Source organism: Rutidosis leptorrhynchoides, chromosome 7 (assembly GCF_046630445.1).
Source record: "Rutidosis leptorrhynchoides isolate AG116_Rl617_1_P2 chromosome 7, CSIRO_AGI_Rlap_v1, whole genome shotgun sequence".
Taxonomy (NCBI): Eukaryota; Viridiplantae; Streptophyta; class Magnoliopsida; order Asterales; family Asteraceae; genus Rutidosis; species Rutidosis leptorrhynchoides.
Window position 1 is genome coordinate 330,751,115 of NC_092339.1, and position 12,217 is coordinate 330,763,331.

The 12,217-nt window shown below is 34.5% G+C and overlaps 1 protein-coding gene and 1 long non-coding RNA gene across 2 annotated transcripts; both read right to left on the bottom strand.

Annotated features, from left to right (window-relative positions):
• Window positions 1-1,888: 1,888 nt before the first annotated feature.
• Window positions 1,889-4,900, bottom strand: LOC139860300 (uncharacterized). The gene is made up of 2 exons (XM_071849065.1): window positions 4,833-4,900; window positions 1,889-3,208 (listed from the first exon to the last, which is right to left on the bottom strand). Exon 2 carries the CDS (start codon window positions 3,179-3,181, stop codon window positions 1,889-1,891), a length of 1,293 nt encoding a protein of 430 aa, XP_071705166.1. The 5' UTR covers window positions 3,182-3,208; window positions 4,833-4,900.
• Window positions 4,901-7,901: 3,001 nt separating this feature from the next.
• On the bottom strand, window positions 7,902-8,508 carry LOC139857192 (uncharacterized). The gene is made up of 4 exons (XR_011762383.1): window positions 8,462-8,508; window positions 8,328-8,357; window positions 8,188-8,246; window positions 7,902-8,070 (listed from the first exon to the last, which is right to left on the bottom strand). It is a non-coding gene; the product is annotated as an uncharacterized lncRNA (long non-coding RNA).
• Window positions 8,509-12,217: the final 3,709 nt, after the last annotated feature.

Below are 12,217 nucleotides of genomic sequence, written 5' to 3' on the forward strand. Positions count from 1 at the left end.
ATATTGTTAAAATGGAAAGATTTCTCAAATCAACGTGGGCCTTTCAACAGAGACTTGTAATCATAATTCAATATATCTGATAATTCAATCATTTGATCTTATCTTCTAATTCCATTGATAAACATTTTGAAACAGATACAATCATATAAAGTATTTAATCTAATATTTTGTTTACGTTTCAAGTTATAATATATATACACATATACATATATAATCATATTCGTTTAATGGTTCGTGAATCGTTGGAACTTGGTCGAGGTTGAATGAATGTATGAACATAGTTTAAAATTCTTGAAATTTAACTTAACAAATATTGCTTATCGTGTCGGAAACATATAAAGATTAAAGTTTAAATTTGGTTGGAAATTTCCGGGTTGTCACAGGAGATGTCTCGAGTACCGTATGCATCAGCAGTGGGAAGTTTAGTGTTCGCAATGATATGTACAAGATCAGACATTGCACATGCAGTGGGAGTAGTTAGTCGGTACATGGCGAATCCTGGTAAAGAGCATTGGAATGCGGTAAAGAGGATCCTTAAATACATCAAGGGAACCTTAGATGTTGCATTATGTTATGGGGAACCGAAATTTATTGTCAAAGGGTATGTTGATTCAGATTATACAGGTGATATCGATAAAAGTAAATCTACCACTGCATATGTTTTCACACTTTGTGGTGGAATAGTAAGCTGGGTTTCAAAACTGCAGTCAGTTGTGGCGACGTCAACAACAGAGGCATAATATGTAGCAGCTACTCAAGCTACTAAAGAGGCAGTATGGTTGAAAATGTTGTTGGAGGAACTCGGGCACAAACAAAAGTATATCACTCTATTTTGTGACAACCAGAGTGCCTTGCATCTTGCAAGGAATCCAACATTTCATTCAAAAACAAAGCATATACGAGTTCAGTATCACTTCGTTCGTGAGAAAGTGGAAGAAGGAACCGTGGATGTGCAGAAAATTCATACTGATAATAATGTGGCTGATTTTCTAACAAAGTCAATCAACCGTGACAAGTTTATTTGGTGCCGTTCCTCATGCGGCCTAGCAGAAACGTAAGCAATATCATTGGCAAGGAAGGATTATCGTGTGAAGTTTAATTGAGCTTCAATCGAATCTTCAAGTGGGAGATTGTTGAAATGGAAAAGTAAATGGTTGGTGGATGGTAGTTGCCTACCATGGAAGACTTTCTTGTTTTCATACTTCACCAACCACATTTGTAGTACTATAAATATGGCAGCACTCATGCATGTTTACTCGTACCATATTCTTTCTTTCTTCCTTGTATTCTAATAGTTTAAATAGAGAGTTTGTGAGTAATCTCCTAATTACAAGAGATATAAAGATTAATGTTTATCCTTTTAATTAGAGAGAAGTGTAATTCCTATTATTCATATTAGTGAAACATTTCTTTCCTTGCCCGTGGTTTTTACCCTATTGGGGTTTTCCATGTTAAATCTCGGTGTCCTATTATTGTCGTTATTTCAATTATTACTAGCGGTTTGCTATAATTCGGTGTCGCTTTTCTCAACAATATCCTTATATAAATGTTCTGTTTCTCAAAAGTATCGTACATCAACAGCCAAGAATAAACTAAATCTAGTATTAGAACACTAAAACTGGCACCCCAAAAACTTTTTGCAAAGGTTGGTCTCGAAGCGTTCAACACAACGAATGAACGTTTATTAGGCGAGAAAGAAAAGTCTCCTCCTATTATGCAACAATCTTGCCACTATCAGTATGTACCTCAACATCCTATTGTTCATCCATAGTGACATAACCGATGCAAGTCTTACATAAATAACCATTGAAAATCAAAACTAGAGACATGAATAATGGTGATCGGATAAATCGGTAGATATCATGTAAAGGAGTCTTGTGGAGTCCCATCAAGTTGCGAGTGATGTTCCGGCCAAATCTCGAATCGTCGAACGGACACTATGCAGTTGAGACTCAATTTGAGCAAAATGTTCATCAATTTCAGCTAATTGATTCTTAGAAAGCTGGTTCTTTTGGACATAGTCCTCAATAATTTTCTTTGTCACTTCAACTTCCTCGTGATCCACAATCCTAGCCATTAAAATTTTACATATCCCCCCATAATTCTTCTTCTTCTTCTTCTTCTTCCTAGATACCGGGTTTTCTTCTTCTACTTCAGAAATATCATCATAATGAACATCATTATCATCATCATCAGGAAGTTCATCTATACCTGGAGTAAAACGGGTAACGTTTTTGCCAAACACAGACACAGAAATAATCTTTGCCTTGCGATACTGTCCACAAGTAATCAAGCCACAATATAGCTTATCGTTACCAACAGTTTGAACATCGTATTCGAACAAGCCCAAGTGACGGGCTATTAGGGATACAAAATGCCCCCCACAAATAATTCTTTGACCGTCTCCCCCAGTGGTGACGGCAAAATGTTTCAAATAGTAGGCCACACAATAAGGAATGTTGACCTGAGTTTTAGACCGTATTTGTTCCATGTACCATAGGTCAGACAAGTAGACCTTGTCCAAGTCCTTCGTCCGATGGAAAATACAACGAGCCAATAACATGTGGATCAAACGGAACTCAACATCATCATCATCATCCATATCTATAGACATAAAATCAACATCACCATTATGGTGGGACCAAGAGGAGGAGGAACTAAACTTTTTCCAAACATTAATTGCATCAAAACCATCATTAATCGCATCAGAAACCCGAGTACCTGACATTATGTAATCTCTAACGTGCTGCTCACGCAGGTCTTCCGGGTAGTATATCGTTAAGCACATTGTAAAATCCTCCAAAGACATTTGGTGGGGTCTACCACCCAATTTAAATGTCATGAACTCCTTATCATTCATGTCTTCCAGATTTTCTTTTAATTTAAAGCTCGAATGGAACTCGTGACAAAGTTCATGAGAAACAGGCGCATCCGAAAAAACCAAATTCATCCATTCATCAAATTCATTATCAGTACCATCTCCATTTGCATTTGGTTGTAAGTAGTATTGTTGTTTCAATATGTTATCTACTTTATCGTATAACCCAGCGCTCATCAATAAATCAATGTCCACTCTCCAATGCAGAGGACACTCAGGTGGTAGTGATTTGGCGGAGTCAAACCCCAACTTTGACTCAGAGAGGATCGAAGAAGAAGAAGAAGATTCTTCCGGAATCATCATACTCTTGCTTTTCGCTGTTATGAGGATCTGTCAGTCAATCAACAAAATAAAAAATAAGAAAAAATTCTATACTATATTTAAACTTCAAAAAAAAAAAAAAAAAAAAAAAAAAGAAGCAAACTCAGCAGTATCAGTATTTAAATATAAATTTAACATTTAACATCACATTTATACATTAGCAATATTAGTCATACAAATATAAATTTACATTAGTTAAACAATGGAAAAAAAATCAACTTCAGATATTTATTATATCATCTGTTAGTGCAGAATTACAGATATACTATGCAAACTGATGACCAAAATACACACATAACACCTCATAACAAGTTAAAACCAAATTTTCTAGTGCAATGTAAGAGGTAATTAGTGTTGGAATCAAAAGGCTCAACAACTCACGAATCAACTTACACATAGGAAGTAAAAATTCGTTAGTTTCATACGCAATCAACTTCAAACTCATGCCTACCAATTAAACCATCAATAAGAAGCCTATCTAGCACAAGTAACATGTCAATTTCATCCCTAACAACAATTTACCCCAAAATGCATAAACCCTAATTTACAAAATCATCAACAATTCGCAACTAAAACATGGAAAGTATTGAATTAACAATATTAAAGAACAATTATTCAGCATATAATCCGTTAAACGAACAAAAACAAACATCAACTTCCAAAAAAAACTCAGTGTATCTTAACATGGTGACCATTATTTGATTGGAATGATCGTCATTGAATAAGCGGAACGTCTCTATTATATTCCATTCGATGTATTGCTTCTTTTTTTATGCTGTGTTTTTGAGAGTGAAGGAGAGAAGAATGACGGAAAGGAAATGAATATAAAATTACATATATGCATTCTTGAGTTAAGTTGAAATGATAGTAAAACAATGATTAAAAACAAAGGAAAAATAATCAAAATATATTTTATTTTATTAAGACATATTTATACAAAAATTGAACATATTATATAAAATCCTAGATTAAACCAATCAAAATCAACATGAAGACGTTAATCTCACAAGTAATAATATGATTGTTATACATTATAATAATTCAATTTAAATAATGTAGGTACGAGACTTGATTTCCACCGTAATAGAGTGGATAACTAATAATTTATCAAGCTTGCACATTTTGATGATACCTCTGGTTGATCGCCTCAAATTCTTGTTCATTTGGTTCAGTATATAGAGGTGATTTGGCCCTAATCAGCTCAAAATTGGGCAGATAGTGCCCTATATAAAAAGCTACTTTAATTTCCCTCCTAACCATCCCCTTTCTACTCCTTTCCATTTCCATTGATAAAAAAACTCAAGAATCATTAAATAGTGACTTATCCATTCCTTTCTTCCCCTTTCTTTACAAAAAAAAAAAAAAAACCTGGAAAACACAGCCTTAGATCGGGTTTTTATTTTATGAACTCCAAAAGAAAACACTAAGGTTTCGATCCATGTATACTCAATTATCTATTTTACCCTTAACTATATATAAATAATGATATAAGTTCAACTCCATAAATTAATTTTTTTCTTCGAAAAGCAAACCTTTTATTAAACCATGAAATGAGATAGATACCACCACAAATGACTATAATTACATTCAGACTATAAACTTGATACGATGCAAAGGTTGCATCGCAACTTACCTATGATCAATCTCACAACTATACGAGAAATATTTGTGGGTGATGGATCCAAGAATGCCAATCAAGTGTCTTCGATTTGCATCTCTTTGTGATCCATTCGAAGCTACACACTTGGATCTCATTTAAGGCGACCTGCACATCCAACATTTACCTTTGAAAACCTTTTGGTTCCGTTTCTTCCAAATGAGATAATAACACGACCAAATTAATGCTTGCCAAATAGTTTTACCGAAATCCGAAGAAGCTTGAGTCCAATTATCATTTGCAAGATCATTCAAACTAACACATGTAATTCCACTACGCTCCCACCAATCAAACACTTTACACCATATGTCGTACGTTTGAGGGCAAAGTAACAATGTGTGATCAATGGTTTCGATACTTCCATCACATAACGGACACCGAACCGAATGCAAGTCAACACCCCTCTTGTCAAGTTCCGTCAAAACCGGGATCCTCCTCTTTCTAGCTCTCCAAATGAATATCTCCACTTTCTTAGGCACCAAGCTATTCCTTAACGTCTCGAAGGAGTTTGTACCAACCTTTAGTAGCTTCTCGTTTAACACATCCGTTAAGCTGCTTGTTGTAAAGAAACCACTTAGCTTGCGGACCAGCGCCACCCATCCGGAACATCACGTTTGAAAGGAAACACTTCAAGCATGCTGTTTAGTTGATCAAGTTCACCTAAGGTACGACCGACGGGTTGCGAACCCAACTCCAAACACCAATGTTTTTTGAACCATTCCAAGTGACATGATCCTTCACCGAAACTGTTGCATCATTTTCTAGAACCGCAATATTCGACCAAACAGAAGTGTATGTTCCAACACGCGCATGGTTAGTATCGGTAAGACCACCATTGACTCCATACAGACTCGAAACAACTTTGACCCACAAGGAAGTGGGTTCGGTTTTAAATCTCCACCACCACTTGCCGATCAAAGCAAGATTTTTGCTTTTAAGTAACCCCAAATTTAGCCCCCCGTCCCCAAAAGGAAGAAGTATTTCCTCTCATTTTACCGATGGGATTTTAGATTTTTTACCCGACCCGCCCCAAAAGAAATTACGCCTCACACTCAAATTTTTTATCACACATGGCGGAGCACGGAAGAGCAACAAGTAGTACAACGGAAGACTATTCAACACCGACTTGATAAGAGTCAATATTCCACCAAATGACACCCAACGCGCTTTCCAATCCGAAAGTCTTGTCTCGAATTTTTTTAACACCGGTTCCCAACTAGCCGCCTTATTCAAATATCCACCCACGGGGAGTCCCAAGTATATGAAAGAGGAGGAATTGGAGAATTTGTTGAAGTTGAAGGGGGAGCATCAGAAGAAATGTGAAAGGGGGAAGGGGATCAATTCTCATCATCATCATTGTCATCATCTTTAGAATCATCAGAATCGGACATCACCACTACTAAAATAAATTATATAATTATAAAACCAAAACTATAATTGAAAATAGCGAATAGGATATGTACTTTTGCTACGCTCGGCAGATTTGGTAGTAGGAGATTTCTTGGCAAGACAATTGTCGCCTTTCTTCTTAATTTTCTCTGGCAGCTTGCCGGATGGCGGTGTATCCACAACGCTGATTTCAGGAGTAGGACCGGTAGAGATATTGTGCTCTGTTCTGAAGTCTTTTCAATTGCTTCTTTAGTCGCAATACTCACATTTGCTGCTTGAATTTCTTCAGCAATTTTTGGCCTCTCAGAAATTGTGATCTTTTGGAGATCACAAGCTTTAAACATATCAATAATCCTCATTGTTACTGAAGAAATTGTAAAAATGGAAGAAGAGAGAACACTAACCTTAAGCGCAGTGAAGATAAGTAAAACTTTGTAAGACGTTTCGAAGCAACGAAAAGACGAGTATGTGTAAAAGTGATGAAATGAAGAACTTTCAAAAGTGGGATGGTAAAGGTATAAGAGGTATTTATAAGTCGGTTAAAATATACAAAGGGCCTCAGATAAGGAAACATGTAAGGCCTAGATAAACAAAAGAAATTTACAAAATTAAGTTTGAAACTTAAAATGGTTTATTTCAAAAAAGAAACGTTTTAAATAGTTTAATCAACCGCCAATAGATATGATTACAATTACAATTACAATTCTTATCATATGACAAAAAAAAAAAAAAAAAAATACAGCGAGTGTTATTTTCTCAAGAACATAAAAAAGCATAATATTTTTGTATAGTTTAATGATTATATTTTTTACAAAAATATAAACATCGGACTAGAGAACTTAATGGTGTGCCCTATGGTTTACTAAAATATAAACATCAAACTGGGGGACTTAATGGTACACTCTATGGTTTGCACGCATAAAAGTCTTTACATGATGAAAGAGATGCTTAAAAGACATGAAAAGCGACATTGAAGACATTTATGGATAAATATGTCCAGCATTCTCCGGCAAAAAACATATAATAACAATTCAAGCCGCCCAGTGTTTTGTGTAACCTTGAAGGGTGCTGTTTATGCTCAAACCCTAAAAAGAACACATGAGATGCACACATGCCACGTCAGCATAAAGTGCAAAGAATGGTAGCGTGGCACGTGTCTCCAAACATTCCGGAGCACTCATACATATAAATAAGCCACCTAGGTCATCACTTTTGAGACACGTGGACTTCTGACTGAGAACACTCTCTCTCTCTCTCTAACATAGTATATTCTCACTATAGAACTTGAAGACTTAACCGCATAACATTAGACGGACCAACTCGTAGTTTGTCCCAAGAGTAATAGTCAATCGGCAATTTACCTCACCAGCTAAAGAGTTCCAGGCTTGCTCATACTTGTAATCCGCTGGCAGTAAATAGGTATCATCAGTAAACAATAGGTATCATCAGTAAACATTAAGATGTCTCAAAACACATAACATAAACCAATATCTTGATGTAAAATAAAGTCATGAACACCTAGATCGGCATGTTCAAATGGGGTGTCTGACATAGATGGGCACCAAGTAATTAATTCAATAATCCAACAAATATATTCAAAAGAAGTATATCATCAATGACTTTGATAACTTTACAAGTAGCTGAGCTAAGCTTGTTATTTTAAAGTTAATATTGGCAATCTGACTCGAAATAGGTCGGTCAAATTAATATACATTGACGGCTTCAAAAAGTACCCAGTTCCAAGACTCAGCTTCAAAAAGTACCCAAGCACATTTTTTATCGCTTGCTTCTTCATCGGCTATGAAACATTGTTTGTATAATATCCCTGTAATTAAACTCATCAGTAGTAGTAAAGATAACCTTTTACAGACATGCACTCTTTTCACTTGGCGGTTGTAATGAATGAAACAACTATATTAGAAAGTAACCGAAACCAACAAACCTTGGATCTTATACTTCAAATAAACCGATTCATCATGGTTGCTATTAGTAACCGCACTGCTACTCCAGTTATAAATAAAAGCCATATTAGTGATAGAAACAAACATAGAAACCTTAAAAAAGTTTAATGTTACATCTTACCAAATTTAGTGATGTAAACCGGATCTAAACCTGAAAACCATAAACAACAGTGAGAGCCACGATGCGTCAGATGGTTAATTAGATGATTAGATTATAATCAAATCAAAAGCACAAAGTTTAATATAACATCTTACCAAAATCAGTGATCTAAACCTGAAAAACCATAAACAACATTGAGAGCCACAACGCATCATATGGTTAATTAGATTTTAACTAAAACGTCATGCTGTTCTCGCTGTTAAGAAAACCCAAATCAAAATTCAAAAACCATTCCATGGCACCAACAATTAAAACCGATTATAATCAAAAACAAGAAGAATAAGAGAGAAAACATACCTAAGTTACAATTTTGAGGTCTAATAATCGGAGATAAGGCTAAGAGTGGTTTGATACTATCGAAACCAAATGTATCCAATAAGTAGATGGATACCCAACGCTACATGTGTCCAAGCTGTTGGAAAAATTGGTAAAAAGTGTGTTTTCACCAACATTGGACACCAATTAATATATGATGAGTAGTCAACATTAATGATGATAAAAAATGAGTTTTGTAGCCACTAGCGAGGGCTTTACGACGAACTAAAGTGTGCCCAAAACGGATTAAAGGTGAATGAGATATCGGATCTCAAATTTGGTTATTTGGTGCAAATTGCAAGTGACAAGGTGGTCAACTTTTGCCATATGTTCTTAACATAACTGCATTGTTAAAAGTCATCAATTACGAGCCATTAGTCATTTAAATATATTTTGATGACTCATATTATAAGTTAATGGGAGTTGTTGTGCTATAAAATGGTGGCTTGGTTCATTGCATAATACACACAACAAATACATAACCAAAGTAACACACAAAGCTTGCAATAATCTTGTTTTGAAGCTTTCTTTCTTGATTCAACTCGGTCTTTTCGTCCGACGAATTTTCAGGCAAGTTCAAGTCCGACAGTACGCTGCTTCGGACCGGTGTACCCTGGGAACAGACGTCGAATTTGTTTAAGGGAATTGTGTCAAACACAAGCCCGGTTCAACCTAATATCGGTTAGATCGTTCTATCTTTTCGCTCTTGTTATGATTACATGATCGTTATATGAATATTATGTTTGTGTAATCTATATGTTTCAGTTTCGTATATGCAAATTTTACTACAAACTTAAACAAATCCTTGTTTCCTGACTACGAAACTGAGATGTTTGTTGTTTTGATTCGGACTATTAGATGGATCTTTTATAAAACGATTTGATAAAACTGTATTAAGAATTTGCGTATAAAGTATTATCTGATACTTAATATCACATAGTTGTTTTGCACGCTTAATATTACATCGTTGAGCTGTAATATGATTTATATTTTCTGATGGTGATCTACTTTACTTGCTTCACGTTTAATTCACTTCTTTAACTAACCGATGATCATGATGGGCACATGCCTATTAATTTATTATATATCTTGTATTAGTGAAAGTAAATTAATTATCTGCTTTTAACTATGTGCATGTGAATTTGTTTGCTATTGTTATGTGTTTTATATTATCAATAATAATTGGATAATAATTTGTTGAACAAATTAATATAAACCTACTGATGTTGATGTTTGTGTAGTAGTTAAGTTGCATAATTAATCTAATTAATTATTGATTTAGTGTTATGGTTTTTAGAATATAACACTAATGAAACGTGTGGATGAGTGGATCTATGATTGCATATTTACATATAATATTGATGCCGTTTATTGATAGTGAGGTTTGCTAAATCTAGAACTTGATAAACTGCATGCCTTCATTGATCCTATATGTTTTATGATTTAATTTAATATAAATAAACAAAGAAAAAGGGCACTTGATCATTGGAGTAGTAGTTGATCATTGGAGTAGTTGAGGCCAAAAAAAAAAAAAAAAAAAAAAAAAAAACAAAAAAACTATTCAGCTTGAAGGGTTGATTATGACAATTTGTTGATGTTTCCATGAGTGGACATTAAATATATACATCCATGACCATTATGATTACAGTTTGGGTTGGTTGTGAATGGTTTTATTAAAATGAATATAAATGATATAGTGCATGTACAATATCATGAACTTAATACATTGTGGTGTTTATTGGTGTAGTTGGTTATCTGCTCCACTTATATGGGACCCCACTCATATATGTATTATAATTATTAATTATATTACATTATTTTAAAGTGCCATTATGATCTTGATTTTATTTAATCTATATAACTCATGTGTGTAATCAATAAGGTTTTGCTAATATTTTATTAGTTGGTGTTCGGTTGAACATCTAAGATGATTGATTATTGATTATATAGATTATTATAATACATCTTTGCTACTGATCATTATACTATGTGCACTTGGGTATGTTTACAAAAACTTCATATTTGTGTTGCAATAACCTATATAAATTCGGAGAAGACTACATGTTAACTTAAGTTGTGGATTAAAATAATTTGTGATTGATCAAATTATCTAGGTGTTAATATGTTACTCTATAAGAACATTTATTATGCGCTAAGTAATTCGATGAGATGTGAATCGGAATATATAATAGATTATAATAATAATTTATATTTATATTTCGAGGTCAACTTGGTTTCGGTAAATTTTCATCGCTTTCTAACGTGGCTCTTTCTCATGCTGAGAAAGACCTGAAACGTTCACTGGTGTGGACTTTAAAACGTTGGCAGTAAAAGATGTTCTTTTAGCTGACCACGTTGAACCTTGCGAGGTTCTTGACTGAATTTTGCGAGGTTCTTGACTGAACTTTGCGAGGTTCTTGGCTGAACCTTGTGAATCATGATGCTCAAATTATGAGCGCGGTTCAGGTTGCGCAAGTTGATCGTTCTATAACATGTATTTGAACAGTCTTCGGACTGTTTCCGGACTAATTTCGAAATGTATTTCGATCTGTTTCCAGACAGTATTCGACATTGGTTATAGACTGTCTTCAGGACGGTATTCGGACAGTTTTAGACTGTTATTAATCCGGATTTAAACTTGTTTGATTAACAATTGGGCTTAAACATGTTTGGTTTAACCGGTTTTGTTGAAACGATTTAGTTTAATCGTTTAGTATAAATCTTTTGGTTTTAACATGTTTGGTTTACATGTTTGTGTTTAAACCTGCTTGGTTTAACTGTAGGGTTGAAACCTGTTCAGTTTACCCGTTTGTGTTGAAACGGTTTTAAGGTGATACCTGTTTGGTTACCCATTTGAGTTTAAACCTGTTTGGTTTACTTGTTTAGGTTGAACCTGCTCATTTTACCTATTTGGTTGAAACCTAATTGGTTTAACCTATTTGAGTTGAAACATTTTGGTTTAACTCAGTTTGTTCACGACAAAATGAAACTTTTATTTGGGTAGAAAACCCAAATTAATTTAGTTCACGTGGTATTTGCTGACCGAAATTTTCTGTTTTGCTAAAACTGTTTATATTCCAGAGTGATGATCCTGGAAAAATTGACTTCTGAATAGGAACTCACATTGAATAATATGTTGTATGTTCCTGAGATTCGTAAGGAATCTGGTGTTCGGATGTTTGTTGAACAAGCTTGACTTTTTAAAATAAAATGGAAAGTATGTTCAAAAGGTGATGTTGACCAAGAAGGAATGTATATTTAAAATGGTTGTGCCCTATAAATATGAAATTTGCGTTAAAGTCAAATTAACGAGATCATCTTCGGTTGAATGAATAACCTAACCCGTTGATATGGTCCACACCGATGTGTGTGATTTGAAATCCATTCCAACGAGGAATAGTAACAAGTACTTCATTACGTTTATCGATGATAGCATGAATTATTGTCATGTTTAGTTGTTGCAAAGTAAAGATGAAGCAATTAACGAGCTTTATTGCTTATAAAAACGAAGTTGAGAACCAACTTAAACGAAAAAT

Bases quoted from the DNA above. Each gene is read 5' to 3' on its own strand.
- LOC139860300 (XM_071849065.1), bottom strand. From the start codon at position 3,181: ATGATGATTCCGGAAGAATCTTCTTCTTCTTCTTCGATCCTCTCTGAG.